The sequence below is a fragment of the Taudactylus pleione genome, unplaced genomic scaffold (assembly GCF_031769625.1).
Source record: "Taudactylus pleione unplaced genomic scaffold, aTauple2 ptg000195l, whole genome shotgun sequence".
NCBI lineage: Eukaryota > Metazoa > Chordata > Amphibia > Anura > Myobatrachidae > Taudactylus > Taudactylus pleione.
In genome coordinates, this window is record NW_028284597.1 from 2,255,266 (window position 1) to 2,274,677 (window position 19,412).

Genomic DNA, 19,412 nt, shown 5'->3' on the forward strand with positions numbered 1-19,412 from the left:
TTTACTGTTTTGCAAACAAATATTTGCCAATAAGGTGATCTCAGGACCCTCTGCAGAGCATTGTTGCAGTGAGAAAATCACAAAACATTGCCTAGTTGAACCCTGTCCATATACGAGACCTATCAATCAAAATAATACACCAACCAATTTTATAGAAAAGAAACAAAAACATTTTATTGTAAATGCAACGATTATTATAAATCCTGGAACTAATGGTGGAACTTGCTGTGTCATTGCAAAGCCTGGACCTGATGTTTGTGATGGCACACAGCCTGGAGCCAATGGTGATGCTTGCTGTATCGGCGAAGAGCCTGGAACTGATGGTGGAGTTTGATGGTAGGCTGTCTATGTACTCTCCTGTCCACCCTCAGCTATGAGATCGATAAAGGTCTTGATGAAAAAATGGTGGTCAGCATGGAAGCGCAGCATCTTTGTGCTCATGAAATCAATAATATAGAGGCAACGGTTCCAAAAGTCTCCCTTCGAGCTTTCCACTAAGAATGGCTTCATCGGATAGGAGGTCTCCCTACCCACGTAGGCGTAGGATATATAAAGACATGTGGATAGAAATGCCAGTAATTCTTGCTCACTGTCCAACTCTGATAGAACGAACTCTTGGCAGAGCATGTAGAGGAACACTACATTGGTCGGATTGATGAAATCTTCTTCCTGCCAGTATCCAGTGAGAGACATGTCTATACTTGTCATCCATAGAATTATATCTGTAGGTGACAGATTGTTCAGCTGGTGACACCTTCTACAGATGAACTCTGCAAAACAACTCAGGAGCTGGCTGGTGGATACCAGCATCATTGTGCATTTTGGACTCGTGCACACTTTCTGGTCTTCAGCTGACTCAAAGACATTAGACGCAGGCTTCTTAGAAAAAGTATTGGGTGAGTCCTGTGTGAAGGTTGTTAAATCCACACAGGATAGAGAATGCTTCATACTTTCTCTGATGAGGTGGGTAACATTGGTTTCACCGTTTCTGCGTTGTCTCCTTTTAGTCATAAATCGCCTTAAGCGCCAGATGAGCGAGTGTCTGTCAACTGATCTTCCAGTCTCGCTGTTCTCGACAGCAGCGCGATGGGTCCCATTTGACGCATCCTTCTCAGCCTGACCTGCCTTGCGGAAGCATCGGAATGGGATACAATTCCACATTCCTATTCTTAATCCATGGTACTTGCAAGCAGAAATGTCTGCAGGAAGCAAATTTGGATTCGGTCTGTGATCTGTGGTCGCTCTGACTGCAGCAGGCAATCAGATAGGCACAATCCGTTTTCAGCACTTTGTGAAAGAAGCTGCCCGTTTGTAGACTAGGCAGCAACTGAGTCCAGGAGGCTGTTGTCAGAGATGATCTGCGCACAATGGGCATTGTGACACGGAATGATGACTGTGATGCGTTACTTATGCTAATGAGATACTGATAACATCTAGGTAATTCAAAAAGTGATGTAATGTGCTGGTCAGGTAGCAGCAGAAAACTATAGTAAACCAATGTAGCACTGATTATCTATGTACAGTGTGTAAATATTAAGTGTCAAATAATTTTCTGACTACGGTAATGGTGCGTACACGCTAGACGATTTTTTAAACGATATTGCCGATAATGTCACATTGTTATGACAATCTTGTTTAATCGTCTAGTGTGGACGTGATATATTGTGAAGGATGAGCGAACGTGCAAGTGATAAACGATATCCCCATTCGTCTTTATTTGCAGTACAATCTGGGGATATATTGTTAGCGATGCCATGCTGCCGAATGCAGCATGGCCTTGCAGCCCCCCTCCGTCGTTCATCTATGCCGGCTTTAGCAAGTTTTTCTGTATTTACCGATATGTGTGTACCCACCTTAAGTCTGTGGCCCCCAGGTAGCAAAATCCATTTCAGTAAAACATTATATTATAGTTTTTGAAACCCATTATAGCAATTACCTAAATCATTATCTCTGAGGCTCTGTGTGAGATTTTTATTTAATCCTAATAATTAAAACCCCTTATAACAAACCGCTATTAAACCAAGATCCCATGAAGGAGGAATCTATTTACATTTCACTGACCAATAGAAAATCTCATTTATGTTGGCAGAGATTTGTCCTGACTGTGTTCTGTGTCTGCTTTAGCTTATACAACTGGACCCTTTACTTTAGATATTGGCCAAAGGTGAAGGTAAGTAGCTCTGCTTGCCGGCTAAAACTGCATAATTACAGTGAGTTTTATGTCCAGACCATGCCTTGGCTTTGTCACCATAGTTGGGCAGCAAGATCACCCTTCAGCAACGTCTGTTTTCACAGAGCCATAATTATACAGCCCTGATGTCTCCTCATCCAGGGGCACAGCTGTACACAGCAAATGAAACTGTCTGCTCTTGGATAGCACCGCTTTTGCGTTTTAGATTCACATTAAGACCATTAATTTGCCGTTCATTGCTATGCTGGGGTTTCCTTATTAGTTTTTTTATTGTTTGCATTCTCCTGAACTCAATACCAAGATGAAGGTTAAATGAATTATAACCAGTGCGTGGTAGATTTTACCTAGGAGCTGCTGGGCCACAACCCTTCCAGTAAAATCCACCACCCATAGTCAGTCACTAGTGAGCCCCCATTCTATGCACTGGCAGGCTCGAGCATTCCCATTAAAACACTCTTTGTTAATCACAGTTTGGGCAGGCAATCCCAAGGGGAGGTGTTTCCTGGGATGGCAAAGGGAGGAGAGGGATGATGTGGACTGCAGACCCCCCGGCCAGACAGGTAAGGAGCCGCCGCTGGTTGTAACCCCTGCCGAGTAATCTATTAAATAGTAAGTCGATTTGTTTGACTGTATCTTCACAATCACTACAGATATGATACACACGTACGTAGGAATTGAGAAAGGGGTTCTGGATGATGACTTCTTGCATCTAAGAAGCTGTTCCTGTCCGTTGGCTTGTGATAGGCCGAGGTAGAAAACTTATTTTCTTCTTCAGGGTCCATAGGGGGTCCACAGTGTTGACCTTGGGGAATAGCTGGATCTGGATCCACTTGCACCACGCAGTTAAAGCTTTAGCTCCCAGGATGCACTGGGTCCATCCTCCTCTATACCCAGCCCCTGAGCCAAAGGCACCTCAGTTTTAGTTAGTGCCCGGCCGGAGTCTGGTCACCGTTAGCACAGGGGGGGCTGATTAGCAGCCCGTAAGATTTTTTTTGTCAGTTTTTACTTTTAAACTTGTCAGAGCGGCAGCGTCGGAGTGTCCATAGGATGGCCAAGCTACCGCTCCTCCACCCCGTCGGCGCAGCGACGCCAGTACAGATCTGGGAATCTCGGCAGGACCCCAGAATCTATGCTAGCCGGACTCTGCGGGCTCCCAGGACTGCTGTCGTATCGATGGGGACAGGTAAGGATCGCGAGTCACCGCTTTATGCAGTCTTTTGCCTCCGGTCTCTGGGGACTGACCGGAGGTGCTGGCAGTGGCGGCGGGCCCCCCCCCATAACCCTGCGCATCCACTAGACCACCAGGGAACTTTGCCGGCAGCTGGAGCCAGCTTCCCGGGGGTTAATAGCCAGCCATGAGAGGCAGCCTTCCCTGTTAGCGGCTCATCAGCTCAGCGCGCCTTTCCGCTTGGGTCTGGTATCGCTGAGCAGCTATTATCCTACAGCCACATCTCTGAGTTCTCCGGCGGCCATCTTTGGCTATAGGTGGCAACGCAGATCTCCCAGGCGCATGAGTGGACCGTCCCCCCTGTATACCTCTCCTCTGAAGGGACAGTGTATACAGCACTATAGCCCTCCCAGACACTGAATCTGGGCAGGATGATTGTAGTGGCAAGATGCAGTGAGTATTACTGTCTGCATGGTATGTGACTTTTGCTAGCGCTGACTGTCTGTGTTTTTTCTCTCTGTTTAAACGGTCAGTCTATGCCTATCCCTTTCTCTCCCCTACAGCCCTGACAGGTGTTTGTTGGAAGGGGTTTTCTTTGATCTCGTTTATATAATTTCAAGGATTTGTGAGGCCTGTCGCATACAATTGCGTGCTACATGGTACCATATCTGTGGACCTGTGTGTTGCATGCTTGTAGGTTCACCAGTGCGCTACTGAACTTCCCAAAATATATATATATAGCTGCAACATAAACAGCACTCACGAGACTTTAAATCATTTCAAAGAATGACCATAACCTCAGTCTGCGTGTAATCAACGTTTCAGGTTTATTATATATATATATATATATATATATATATATATATATATATATTTATATATAAACAGGATAACAGCGACACTCAAGGGACTTCCAACAATTAGACTCAGAACACAGTAATGTGGTGGATTCAACGTTTCAGTTAATGAAAAGAGAGAGAGAGAGACAGACACACACTGGAAAAGTTGTGGATGGCATATATGTGTGTCCCAGATTTCTCAAATATGTCTTTTAAACCCCCAGGAAAAGTCTGTTCTGCCGAACAGATTGGGATATCTGCTTTGGTGAAAAGCCGGAATGGGTTCTGGGGGTGTGGATGTGAGGAGGGGGAGGTGTTCGGCCTTTCAGCCTGGTAGCAGGCTCATTAGAGCTTGCACCTGGAAATGGCTGATATAAGCTGGGTTGTGTTGTGGCTGATTATCTCACACCTGGGAGAGCTTGCTCTGAGACACTGTTTTGATACAGACCTGTAAGTACTGTGGACGTGAACTTGTTTATAGTGTTCTGATAGTGAGGGAACCTACTGTCTAGTTAGAGCTGAGACGGGCTAGGATTTTGTTTGTGTTTTGTTTTATTTATGTGCCTGGTACAATAATGACTGGCTCTGACCAGCTTGCACGAGAACCCCAGAATTGTGTCCTGTTTCTCCGGCTGCGGTGTGTGTAAAGAGGGACCTTTATCCCGACTGTATCACAATTGGTGGAGAATGCGGGCAAGCACACACTGAAATTGCAGCAAGGAAACAATTTTCCTTTAAAATTTAAAGGAACAGACACGTAATTGTGGAATTCATGAAAGTGGCATCAGCTGATGCTTAGAGAGGCCAGATTCAGCTTCCAACCTTCGCCTAAAGACAACATGGAGGACATTGTTAAGGCCTTGCTCCAAGCAACGGCAGCTCAGCAGGAAGCTACTAGGGCTCAGCAGAAAATTAACAAAATTCAGCAGGAAGCTACCAGAGCTCAGCAGGAATCCACCAATGTGCAACTATTGGCCTTGGAGACAGCCCGGAGGCAACAACAAGTCACCTTCGAGGAAACCCGCCAGGCCTTTGCGGAAAACAACCAGGCCATAAAATAAGTAGTACAACACCTGGTAGCCCGGTCTGGAGATGCATCCACTGACCCTCCAACCACACTCGCTCCATATGCGCCAGTCAATTTTTACAGAAGATGACTCCAAGTGATGATGTGGAGGCGTATCTCACGGCATTTGAGAGAACCGCAGAAAGGGAGAGTTGGCCCAAGGAACAGTGGGCAAGTCTTGTAGCACCCTTCCTGTCTGGAGAACCACAAAAGGCCTACTATGATTTGTGCCTGACTGATGCAAAGGACTATGTAAAGCTAAAACGGGAGATCCTAACTCGCTTGGGGGTCACCTCATTTGTTCATGCCCAACGAGTCCACCGATGGGAGTTCCAAATGGAAAAGCCTCCACGCTCACAGATGAATGACCTCGTCCATCTAACCGCAAAATAACTACAACCCGAGATGCTGACAGGACCACAGATCGTGGAAAGAGTAGTGATGAGCCGGTATCTGCGATCGCTACCTGCAACTCTGCGCAAGTGGGTGAGCCATGCAGACCCTAAGTCCGCAGACCAGTTAGTTGAACTGGTGGTGAGGTACGTGGCGGCTTAGGAGCTGTTGAGTCTGCCCCACCAAGCCCCGATGGCGCATTGGCGAACGCTAATCGACACTGGTAAGACTGTTCCAGGGGAGAAGGGTGCTGGGCGATGGAATGTACTTAAAACTGAGGGTGTGGAACCTGGAGATAGGCCAGCCAGGCCAGGAAGGTTCCTACCCCGTAAAAGACTAGATAATAATGTGATTCAGTGTTTCCGATGTGGTGGTTTCGGCCATATTGCGGCTAATTGTTCACTTACCTCTGAACCTATGCAATGTAATACTGCTCATGTCAACCGCAGGATGTATTTCTATTTACAGCCAGCCTGTACTGCTGACCAGCAGGCTGAGACAGATAAGCACGTGTGTACTCACTGTAGAAGGCAACCGAGTAGAGGCTCTGTTAGATTCTGGTAGCCTGGTTACACTTATGAAAGCTGAACTGGTGAACCCCTTGAAGCATAAGAGGAAAACTGTTGGTGTGACCTGCATATATGGGGATACTTGCTATTATGTTACTGCAGAAGTGAACATAGAAACACCATGTGGTTCAGTGATAGTCTCTGTAGGTTTGGTACAGGGCTTATTGTATTATGCAAAATTGGGGAGAGACTTTGCTCACTTCTGGAAGTTGTGGGAAAGCCGATTTTGCACAGAGGTAAATCACCCTGACCCATTTGAGAAGGTTACTGAGGTAGTAGCAGAGGAAGTTTCTTCAGGGTCAGATGTTCCCTTTTCTAGTATGATTGGCGAAGTAGAGAATGCGGAGCGTGATGGTGGCTCACCAAGTGATGTGCCTCCCACTGAGGTGGGAAGTGTTATTGAGCCAGTTGATTGTCTGCCTGATTTAGAGGTCAGAAGAGAGGTCTTTGCCGTGGAGCAGTTAAATGACCCTACTCTGGTAAAAGCAAGGGAGAATGTCAAAGTGATCGATGGTAAACCCCTAGACCCCGATAGTCCTTTGTCATATTCTTACATGGCAGCATGTCAGGATTTTTTGTAGCAGGTGACTAAGAAAGGGGGAGATATTGTGGAACAATTAATAGTTCCCAAAGCATACAGAAGAACAGTGTTAGATCTGGCTCATGGTCATATAACGGCTGGTCACCTAGGGGTTGAGAAAACCACTGAGCGAATTTTGCAGAGGTTTTTCTTGCCCGGGGTCCATAAAGAAGTATCTGACTATTGTGCATCCTGCCCTGAATGTCGGTATCATGCTCCAAGACCACATTTTAAAAGTCCACTAGTCCCATTGCCCATTATTGAAGTGCCATTTGAAAGAATACCTATGGATTTGGTTGGACCCTTAATGAAGTCTGCCCGGGGCCATCAATATATTCTGGTGATAATGGATTACGCTACCAGGTACCCGGAAGCGATACCGTTGCGCAATACATCACCCAAGACCATTGCTAGAGAGTTACTCCATGTCTTTAGCAGGTTGGGAATACCTAAGGAAATACTGACTGACCAAGATACCCCATTTATGTCAAAAGTCATGAAAGAGCTGTGCCGCCTGTTCAAAATCGAACAGATAAGAACTTCGGTCTATCACCCCCAAACCGATGGGTTAGTGGAGTGGTTTAACAAGACATTAAAACATATGCTAAGAAAAGTAGTCGACAAAGATGGTAGAGATTGGGATTACTTGTTGCCGTATTTGTTATTGGCCATAAGATAGGTTCCTCAATCCTCCACCGGGTTTTCACCTTTCGATTTGTTATATGGGAGACACCCAAAGGGGTTACTAGACATTGCCAAAGAGACGTGGGAGGGACAGTCCAGTCCGTATAAAACCGTTATTGAGAATGTTTCCCAAATGCAAGAAAAAATTGCTGCTGTGGTGCCGATAGTAGGAGAGCACTTTGAACAGACCCAACAGACACAGCAGAGGGTATACAACTGCAATGCTCGGTTACATGTCTTTGCTCCTGGGGACAGAGTGTTGGTGTTGGTTCCAACAGTAGAAAGTAAACTTTTGGCTAACTGGCAAGGACCCTATGAAATTTTAGAAAAAGTGGGGCCGGTTAATTACAATGTCTACCAACCGGGGAAAAGAAAGCCAGAACAGATATATCATGTAAATCTTATAAAGCCCTGGAAGCATAGAGCAGCTCTGGCAGCTGTCCGAGCCCCTCCAGTAAACCCAGGGCCCTTGGTTTCCGAAGTGACAGTGGCAAAAGCCCTGTCAGCAGTTCAACAGCAGGAAGTTAAAGAATTTCTTATCAGAAATAGGGTGCTGTTTTCTGACATACCAGGGAAAACCTCGGTCATTAAACATGACATAATCACTGACCCAGGGGTTAAGGTTAACCTAAAGCCCTATAGGTTACCAGAAGCCCAAAGAGAATCAGTATCGAAAGAAATTAAAAAAATGTTACAGTTTGATGTAATTAAAGAATCGCATAGTGAGTGGTCAAGTGCCATTGTGCTTATTCCAAAGCCCGACGGGCGTGTGCGTTTCTGCAATGACTTCCGGAAATTGAACACTGTGTCAAAGTTCGATGCCTACCCAATGCCTAGGGTGGATGAACTAATTGAAAGGCTAGGGACAGCCAGATATTTAACCACTCTTGACTTAACCAAAGGGTATTGGCAAGTGCCGTTAACTGAGAATGCCAAAGACAGCTTTGTCTGCACCAGAGGGGTTGTTTCAATATAAGATGTTGCCCTTTGGGCTACATGAGGCACCTGCTACCTTTCAAAGAATGATGTATAGGATTCTAAGGCCCCATAGACAGTATGCTGCTGCTTATCTAGATGATGTGGTCATTCATAGTCCTGATTGGCAGTCTCAGTTGCCTAGAGTACAAGCAGTGTTGGACTCCATCTATAAGGCAGGTTTAACAGCGAACCCAAAAAAGTGTTATCTAGGGATGGATGAAGTAAAGTATCTCGGATACACCATTGGCAGAGGTTTGATAAAGCCACAGCTTAATAAAATGGAGGCAATACAAAACTGGCCACGACCTCTGAATAAGAAGCAGGTGAGAGCCTTCTTAGGGATTACTGGGTATTATAGGAGGTTTATACCCAATTGTTCCACCATTGCAGTCCCACTGACTGACCTTACCAAAGGCAAACAGAAAGTCATGGTAGAATGGAGTCCTGAAGCAGAGAAAGCTTTTCAGGAGTTGAAAATAGCGTTGTGTTCCCAACCAGTTCTGATGACTCCTGATTTTGACAAGGAGTGTGTTGTGCAAACTGATGCATCAGAAGTAGGAATAGGAGCGGTCCTGTCCCAGAGCAAGGAAGGTGAGGAACACCCTATCTTTTACCTAAGCAGGAAATTAAATGTACATGAGAGAAACTATGCTACAGTCGAGAAGGAAGCATTGGCCATAAAATGGGCATTGGAAACTCTCAGGTACTATTTGGTGGGAAGGAAATTCAGGCTGATCACTGACCGTGCCCCGTTAAAGTGGATGTCAGAGAACAAAGAGACCAATGGGGGAATAACAAGGTGGTTCTTGGCATTACAAAACTTTAAATTTTCGGTAGAACACACAGGTCGAATCAAAGGGGGGGGATATGTGATAAAAGCACTGGAAAAGTTTTGGATGGCATATATGTGTGTCCCAGATTTCTCACATATGTATTTTAAACCCCCAGAAAAAGTCTGTTCTGCTGAACAGATTGGGATGTCGGATTTGGTGAAAAGACGGAATGGGTGTGGATGCGAGGAGAGGGAGGGCTCCATCCACAGGCCACTCCAGGTGTTGGGCCTTTTGGCCTGGTAGCAGGCTCATTAGGGCTGGCATCTGGAAATGGCTAATATAAGCTGGGTTGTGTTGTGGCTGAGTGTGTCACACCTGGGAGAACAGGCCAGCAGGCTAGCTTGCTCTGAGACACTGTTTTGATACAGACCTGTAAGTACTGTGGACGTGAACTTGTTTATAGTGTTCTAATAGTGAGGGAACCTACTGTCTAGTTAGAGCCCAGATGGGCTAGGATTTTGTTTGTGATTTGTTTTATTTATGTGCCTGGTACAATAAAGACTGGCTCCGACCAGCTTGCACGAGAACCCCAGAATTGTGTCCTGTTTCTCCGGCTGCGGTGTGTGTAAAGAGGGACCCCTATCCTGACTGTGTCACAAAATATATATATATTTATTAATTTAGTCAGCCATGTCTGATACGGAGGTTGAGTGTTGAGTGCTCCGCTGCTCCCACTCTGCTCTCCTGCAGGCGCTGCGCTGCAGGGGTCCGTAAGGATTATTTATTGAAGGATGGGCTGTGTGTGAGGTGCTATGAGCTACCTGGTCCCTCCAACCACCCAACTTTGGGACAGGGAGCCTCCTTGGGTGGTTTTTCAGGTGCTGGCCTCCATCGCGGATTGCCTTGTGGTCCCAGCTGTTCTACCTCATATGGGGTTACCCCATACAGCCTTTCTTCCCTCTGAGTGTCCTGCAATTATTTCAGTCTACTCCTGGGCCTCTGACTGTTGCTCCCTATCAGGGGTTACCGCTCTATATGCAGTCTCCACCGGTAACTCAACAGTCTGTCATTCCCTTCCAGGGACTTTCACAAGCTGGTCAGCCACCTTGGGTGAATGTGTTCTCCATTTCAGTCCAGAGTTTGGCGGCCTCATCTTCGGCCTTTCAGACTATGCTGCGGAGTGAAAAGCCTCAGAAGGAGTCTAAGCGCCATGTTATGTCATCCCAGTCTACGCCACTGTCAGACACAGATGCGTCCTCGGATGATGGGGAAATGCCTAAGGGCTCTGACTCTGATTTCCCTTGTTTGGGAAGTATAAACTAAGTCTCCTATTAATGTGCCAGCATTGGTAAGGGTGGTTCGATCCATTCTTGATATAGAGGATGACGTTCCGGGCCCTTTTTCCAAATACCCGACTTTCAAACAGGCAAAAGTGACTTCAGCAGTTTTTCCTCTCTCTAAGCAGTTGACAGACCACATGGCGGAGGCCTGGCAGCCGCAAAAACGTTTAGCTTCTAGTTATCCGTTTACTGCAGGTCATTGCAAAAAGTGGGAATCTCCGCCTGTGGTGGATTCTCACATTACTCGATTAATCAAGAGTGCTACACTGCCTATGCCTTCCAATTCATCCCTAAAGGATTACACGGACAGGAAGATGGAGACTTGCTTAAAATCAATCTATTCTCTCTCAGGGGCTGTGGCCCATCCGTCCCTCCTGGATGGCTAAGGCCATTGAGAGCTGGGCCAATGTGCTGGAGGATACCTTTCCTGAAGAGGCTCCTGAGGTTCAGAGAGCTTTAGTGGGACAGATGAGAGATACCGCCGCCTTTATTATTAAGGTGGCTTTGGATGCCAGTCTACTGACTTCCAGAGTCTCGGCCGCAGCTGTGTCTGTCGGCCTCACTTTGTGGTTACCCTCTTCGAGGACGGATGCTGATTCCAAGAAGGGCCTGGAGGCCTTGCCCTTCCAAGTCGGAGGATAAACCCTCAGCCTGATGGGACGGGCCTACCTCTGGGGGATCCCAGAGTGGGAGGCCGACTTCTTCAAATCGCCCAGTGCTGGTGCAATACCACTACGGATTAGTGTTGACAGTGCTGGGAGACCAGGCAGAGGAGAGTCAGGTAAGAGTGCAGGGAAGGAGTAGTGGGCACAGTGCTGGTAGACCAGGCAGAGAAGAGTCAGGTGAGAGTGCAGGGAAGGAGTAGTGGGGACAGTACGACAGAGCTGGGAGACCAGGCAGAGGGGAGTCAGGTGAGAGTGCAGGGAAGTAGTAGTGTGGAGAGTGCTGGGAGACCAGGCAGAGCGGAGTCAGGTGAGATTGCAGGGAAGTAGTAAGGACAGTGCTGGGAGACCAGGCAGAAGGGAGTCAGGTGACAGTGCAGAGAAGGAGTATTGGGGAGAGTGCTGGGAGACCAGGCAGAGGGGAGTCAGGTGACAGGGAAGGAGTAGTGGGGACAGTGCTGGGAGACCAGGCAGAGGAGCGTCAGGGGAGAGTGTAGGGAAGGAGTAGTAGGGACATTGCTGGGAGACCAGGCAGAGGAGTGTCAGGTGAGAGTGGTGGGAGACCAGGCAGAGGGAAGTCAGGTGGCAGTGCAGGGAAGGAGTAGTAGGGACAGTGATGGGAGACCAGGCAGACGGGAGTCAGGGGAGAGTGCAGGGATGGAGTAGTAGGGACAGTGCTGGGAGACCAGGCAACGGGGAGTCAGGTGACAGTGCAGGAAAGGAGTATCTACCCCTGAACACAACCATGGTTGTGTGGCAGAGGACCCAAGGGGCAGTGTGTTACTGGTGCCCCCTGGACTTACATAGGTCCAGACTGCGCCGGGGCTATTTAACGATTGCCGGGACTGTTGGAGGTGTGCTCCTACGGAGAAGCTGATGGACGTTTTCAGGACCCTCTGTTTTGGTGGGAGGAAAAGAATTGCCACCTACCTGTGCCTAGGGCGGGAGCCTCGGCGCACTCAGGACGCTGCCGCCAGGGAAGTGACCGGTCCCCCTCCCCCGTTGTAAGTGGGCTGAAGAATCATCTGAGGGCTGCAGGCGCTAAGTGTACTGCTGCTATTGGCAGCCTGGGGAAGGAGGCTGCGAAAGAGAGGAAGCTGCCCTCTGTTCTGCCGCTGGGAGGCCCGAAGGTCCCAGCAGTTAGACCCCACTCATTGTCGGCTGCCTGGAGCAGTGCCTGCAAACTGGAGGAACACTTTTCATTGCTGTTTGGACAAGCAGTGAAGAAGACAACCCCTGCTGAAAAGAAGGCCGCAGCTGTTGAAGAGGACCCGCCGAGGACTGCCCCTGCCGGAAGAAGAAGATTGTGCATGTGCATGCTGGAGGAAGGACCCGGAGAAGACTGCAGCCGAGGGCGGCTGCGAGGACCGAAGGTCCCAGTCTCAAAAAGACCCCAATCTCCTTCTGCCTTTCTGAAAAAGCTGCTGAATGCGGTGAAACGCGTTAAGGACTTACAGATACATGCTCTATCACTTTTGATACTCTGTTACACGGCTGGTACATCTATTGGATTGATCCCATTACCACGGACTTCCCTTTGCTCCACTTTCGGCTAGTGTCCGCACCGGGTCTGCAATCTAGTTCCAACGGGCACCCTCCAGCTGCGACTCAGCTCTGCATGCTCAGGTTGATGCCGCATTACATACCTGGAGAGGGAAACTGCTGCCGAGAGGCAGACAGCCATAGCGGTTATCCAGCAAGCAGGAGCTGTAACTTCACCGCGCTGCCGGTACGGACCAGCTGACAGCCTTACATCATAGACACGGTTGGTGATATATCATTTAAACACCGCACCATTTGCCTCACTTTGGAGCTTCTACTCATGGGTATCCTTACTCCTTACGCTATATATATACCAGCAGTTGCCATGTAACATCGACTTGTGGTTTGACGCTTCACTTTGGACACCATTTACCATCATACGTTTTATAGTGAGACATTTTCCCATTGAGCAGATATTGCTACAATTTTGCCATCCTTCTCCATTTGTATCCACTGTGGATGTTTAGCATTTATCACCTATGCTTTAGACTACAGCGCTCATAGAGTGTTCATCATTTGTATCCATTTTATACAACTGACATTTCTTTTATCAATATTTTTACAAATATTTTTACATATATTTACATTTTGAGTAGTATATTATATATCTTTAATAAATGCTTTCTTAGGGTGAATATGTGTGTATAGCGCCGTTCCACCTATTTATATACTCTCCTCAGGCTCTGCCTGAAGACGCGGAAGACTGGCACAGCTGATCTGCATGCTGAGATCAAGGGAAGAGCCGCACCGTCTCTAGCATTGCCTGGAGGGACACCCTCCTGGAGGAGAAACTTCATCGTGGACGGCCCCTAGATGAGATCCTGAAGCCGCGGGCAGAAGAGGGGACAGCCCCTATGGAAAGATTCAAGGACCTCTCAGCTACAGCAGCAGTAACTGCTGCCGGATGCAGCCCTTTACCATTGGAGCACCCTCAAGTAGTGCCTTCCTGGAAGCCCCCGGTTAGTGGCCTTTTAGGTATCTGGGTGTTGTGATGTTCGAGGGAGTCAGGGGGGAAGTAAGAATCGTTTTTGGGGATCAGGACAGTTCACAAGTGTGTGTTTTCTTTCTCAGGGTCTATAGGGGGTCCACAGGGTCGACCTTGGGGTATAGGTTGGGAACCAAATCCGGGCACCACGCAGTTAAAGCTTTCAGCTTCCAGGATGCACTGGGTCCACTCTCCCTATAACCCCGCCTCCCCAAGCCAGAGGCACCTCAGTTTGAGTTGGTGCCCAGCCGGACTCGGTCACAGTTTGCGCAGGGGGGCTGATTAGCAGCCCCTAAACTTCATTTTATTTTATCAGTTAAAAGTATTTCTTTTACTTTTGGTGTCTTCAGAGCGGCAGCGTCGGACTGTCCATTAAGACGTCCAAGCTGCCGCTCCGTCCCCACACTGGCGCCGCAACGCCAGTACAGATCTGAGGATCTCGGCGGGACCTCAGAGTCTGTGCTAGCCCAGAGTCTACGGGCGCCGAGGACTACTGCCGGATAGACTGGGAACAGGTAATGCGCATTTATGCAGTCCATTGCCTCTGGTTGTCGGGGACACACCAGAGGCGTTCACAGTGGCGGCGGGCCCCTCACATACCCCGCGTGTCCACTAGACTACCAGGGACTTAACGTTCGGCAGCGGGAAGCCGGCGTCCCAGGGGTTAATAGCTGACTAGGGGAGCAGCCTTCCCTGTTACAGCGGCTCCTTCCCTCAGCTCAGCGCACCTTTCCAGCGTATGGTCTGGTGTTCCTGAGCTGCTTCCTCCGTGGGCCACGCTTCCTCTGAGGTCTCCATGCAGCCATTTTATCTCTATGGTGCAGCAGAGAACTCTTAGGACGCCAGTTGGTCCAGTCTCCCTGCGTACCTCACCATTTGGGTCAGTGTACATAGCGCTTAAGGCTCCCCAGACACTGAATCTTGGCAGTTGAATGTAGTGACATTTGCAGTATATTATATGTGATGTTTATGTATATATATTTCTGCATTCTATGTGGCTTATGCTAGCGCTGACTGTCTCTGCTTTTTCTCTCTCCTGTCAGTATATTTCTATTTCTTTTCTTTACAATCTGCCCTAATACAGGTGTACTTAGGGTGGTTCTGAGACCTCACATATATATACTTGTCAATATTTGTGAGTTTGGTCACATACTGTTGCGTGCTGCACGTTGCCATATTTTAGGTGGAACCGTGGGTTGCATAATCTAATAGTGGGTCCCTGCGGCTAATAGCGCTAATCAGAACCAGTATTGTGCTGCTTGATTTTGCCACAATGATTGAAAGGTCAGATACGTCTAACCAGGAAATAGAGCACGATACTGCACCCATTTTTACTATCCTGGAAGTCATTTGACTCAGGAAGGGTTATGTCTAAGGTGCCTTCAGGTGCTGGGCCCCTTAAAGGACCCCCATTGGGCGGTTTGTTTTTTCTCATGACCTGGCCTCTATTGAGGATCGCCTGGTGGCCTCCATAGTTGTAACCCACTTGGTGTTACTTCAACATGCTTCCCTTCCCTCTCAGGGTATCTCGCAGTTCTTGCAGTTTACCCCTGTGACACAGACAATCGCTCCCTACCGGGGTTTTTCACAGTACATGCAACTCCCTCAGGTACCACAACAGTCTGTCATTTCCCTTGCAGGGATTACCATAACAGCCACCCTGGGTGGATGTCGTTTTTACGACACACAAAATGGCGTAATAAATGCCCTGTGGTTACTTCCCAGTCTGCACTGCTGTCTAACAGATCGTCAGCCAAGGGTGAACTGGATGATGTATCGGACTCCTATCCGTCTCACATGAGGGGGAACCTAAATCAAGTATTAATATCCCTGCTTTGGTAATGGCGGTCAAGTCCATCCTAGTTATAGAGGATGTCGAATCTGCACTTAAATCAAATCGCCCTCAGTTTAAGCATTAAAGTGTCTTTGGCTGTGTTCTCCTTCTCTGACCAGCGGGTGAATCTCATGGCGGGAGGCTGGCTATCGCCAGAGAAGAGGTATCACAAAAGAGTTTGGCCTCATGTTTCCCATTCTCTGAGGGTCATTACAAGTAATAGGAATAACTTACTGGGGTGTATTTTCATGTTACTCGTCTGATTAAGAGCACTACTACGCCTCCCATCCCTGCTCGGACGGATTGTTCGAATCCGTAGGTGGTAACTTTGCCTGAAATCAATATACTCGCTTTCAGGGGCTGTTGCCCGTCCAACCATGGCTATCGCATGGTTGACTAATGCTTTTGAGTGCTGGGTTGATGCATTTATAGAGCTTTTTCCCTCAAAAACTTCTGGGGATCAGATGTCTTTTGTTGCTCACATAAAAAATGCAGTTTCATATGTTGGAGTAACAACATTGGATGCCAGTTTCCTACCCTTGAGGGTTTCGGCTGCGACTGTATCCGCCGCCATACCCTATGGCTTTGCTCATGGAATATCAGAGGTGGACTTCAAGAAAGGCCTTAAAATGGATACCCTATATATGGGAGATTTTGTTTGGTCCTGACCTTGACAAGTTTGTAGCAACGTTGGCAGTATCACTAACGGTAAATTTCCACCTTCACCTACTCCCACTACAAGGCCTCAGACTAAATCTATTAAGTCTTTTTGTCCTCAGGGACAGCTAAAGGCCAGTCTTTTTCTAGGCTATCGGCCTTCACGAGGGCCGCCATACCCGGTACCGAGCAGACCTGGACATCCAGATGCCCTGCTTCTAAACCTTCAGTCTGACGGGGCAGGTCTTCATCTGGGGGATCCCAGAGTGAGATACTGACTTTTTCAGTTCGCCCAGTGCTGGTGTCAAGTCACCACGGATGCTTGGGTAAAAGTTGAAGTCTCTCACGGGTATGCCCTCTCATTGCTCAGATGGCCTCCCCACATGTTTTGCTACACAGGCCTTTCTTCAGACCCGAACAAGGCCTTACAAATCCAGAAAGCTATACAGTCCTTGCGGTAAGCAGGGATAATTATGCCAGCCCCACTATCTCAGCGAGGGACTGATTATTCCTTCTTTCTTGCGCAGAGGCCGAATGGTCCTCATTGGCCTATCCTCTATCTCAAATCCCTGAACCAATTCCTAAAGGTGCCTAGGTTCAGGAGGGAACCCCCTACACTCCATCATCCGAGCTATGGAACCTGGGGACTTTATGGTATCGCTGGATATTCAGGACGCGTACCTATAGAGCCCTCTCATCAGCGTTAGCTCAGGTTTGCTGTGCCACAGCAACACTTCCAATTTTCGGGGTCTGGCCTTTGGACTGTCCACAGCCCCACCGGGGTTTACCAGATTTATGGCTTTTATGACAGCCCACATGTTCAGGGTATCTGACTGCTCCAGTAGCTGGACGGCCTCCTGCTCTTAGCAGGATCACCAAGGTTCTTTAAAGCCATTTCCAGTCAACCATTGCTTTCCTTCACAAGTTCGAATGGTTAATCAACTGGGAAAAAGTCCTCCCTGAATCCCTCACAGGGTATGATTCATCTGGGAGCCCTGCTGGATTCTCAGAATCGGAGAATCCTTCTGACGTCAGACAAGATCTCCACTCTTCTCCTACGAGTGCGCGGGTACAGTATCTCCACAAGTCGACAAGTGTCATTACACTCTGTAATGCGGGTTCTGGAATCCAGGGTGTCTACCTTCGGAAGGGTGTAATATACTCAGTTCCATTCCAGGCCTTTGCAAAAACTGATCCTCTCCACATGGAACGGGTTTCTCCATCGGATCACTGTTCAGACGATGATGTTCTCTCCGTAGGTGCGTATGTCTCAATCTGGGTGGCTATGGCCATCTCATCTAGCGTAATCCTTTCAAAGGATGCCAGTCTATGGGGCGCAGTGACCGGTCTGCTCTACTTTCGGGGCAGTTGGACGTCTGTTGATTGTGCCCTGCCAATCAACTTATTGGAACTTCAAGCTGTTTTGGGCCCTCGCTCTGGCCTAACACATACTTCACGGTAAACCTGTAAAGGTTCAGTCCGACAATGTCACAACAGTGGCTTACATCTAGGAGACACTCGTAGTTGGGCAACAATGACAGGAATGTCACACATTTTGACTTAGACCAAGGGTCTCCTCCCGGCCATCTCTGCAGTGTTCATTCCTGGAGTTCTCCATTGGGAAGCAGATTTCCTCAGTCGGCACGACGTGCATTCTCTTCTCCAAGAGAGGTTTCAACTCCTGGTGAGCAGAGGGGGCCTTCCAGAGGTCATCCTCATGGCCTCCTGACTCTATCACACACTGCCGGTGGTAGGGTCCAGTACTAGTGGTACTGAAGCAGCCTTCAGGGATGCGTTGTCAGTGAAGTGGTCCTTCCAATTTGTGTACCTGTTTCCTCCGGTCTCCCTTTTTCCTTGAGTTCTTCGGACGTTCAATCGAGACAGAAGTACTGTCCTGCTGGTGGCTCCAGATTGACCCAGACGTCACTGGTACTTAGATTTTCGGAGTCTCTCCATCGACACTCTGTTCCTGCTGCCTCAATATCCGGACCTGCTGTCTCATGGGTGCTTGCCTTTCCCTGGACCTGGATCGTTTGTCTTTGACTGCGTCCCTACTGTTGTCCTAAGGCTTCTCTGGCTCTGTCATCATCGGGATGTTTAGAGTGCATAGGCCAGCTTTTGCTGGGATCTACCACAGAATGTTTGATACATAATTCTTATGGTATTGTACCTGTAGCTACGATCCTCAGGTGTTTAGGATTTCCAGAAGTTCTGGCATTCCTTCCAACTGGCTTGGGTCTAGCCCTCCGCCTGGCCTCCCTGATAGTGCGGGTCTCTGCACTGTCAGTATGGTTCGGATGTGGAATTGCTCCACTCTCGGGTATCCAGACCCTCCAGGGTGTTTTCTGGATTCTACCTCCCTTTATCCCCCCTAGGGGCTCCTTGGGATTTGGCAGTGGTTCTTCGTGCTCTCCTGGGGCCTCCATTTGAACCACTAGTTTTGATAGCCCTTACGTGGTTTATGGCTTAGACTCTTTCTTATGGCGTTTGCATCTGCCAGGAGAGTGTCGGAATTGGGAGCGTTCTCATGTGGCTTCCTCTTCTGGATATTTCGCCAAGACAGGGTTGTGAGTCGCACTTGCCCTGTGTTTCTTCCTAACGTGGTTTTTAAGTTCCATATTATTCAGGAACTTATTGTACCAACATTTCAGTCTCCAGTCCTCTCGGCTGGGGTGGACCTCATTGACTGACTGGCCTCTCAGGATTTACGCAGTCCGCTCAAGTTCCTTCAGGAAATCTGGCTTTTTATTTGTGGTCTATGGGTTTCACAGGAAAGGATGGTCGGCCAATAAACAGACATTGGCTAGATGGCTATGTATGACTATCTCTGGGGCCTACACATAGGAAGGCCTTTCTGTTGATGCTTATTCTACTCGGACTGTGGGCCCCTCGTGGGCGGCTCGCTGTGGCGCCTCGACTGTTCTGTCTTGCAAGGTGGCCACATGGCCTTCTGTCCAGACCTTTTTAAGGTTCTATGCATTGGATTCGTTTGCCTCTCAGTATGCTTCCTTTTGGGCGATGGATTCTCCTCTCAGCACAGGAGCATCTCCACCCTTATAAGGACTGCTTTATGACATTCCCAAGGTCAAGCCTGTGGACCTCCTATGGACCCTGAAGAAGAAAATGAGAGATATGGTAAGAACTTACCCTT

The 19,412-nt window shown here is 48.3% G+C and overlaps 1 protein-coding gene across 1 annotated transcript; it reads right to left on the reverse strand.

Moving 5' to 3' along the window:
• Positions 1–345: 345 nt before the first annotated feature.
• On the reverse strand, positions 346–1,161 carry LOC148518937 (cyclin-dependent kinase 5 activator 1-like). Its single transcript, XM_088476792.1, has one exon. It carries the CDS (start codon positions 1,159–1,161, stop codon positions 346–348), a length of 816 nt encoding a protein of 271 aa, XP_088332918.1.
• Positions 1,162–19,412: the final 18,251 nt, after the last annotated feature.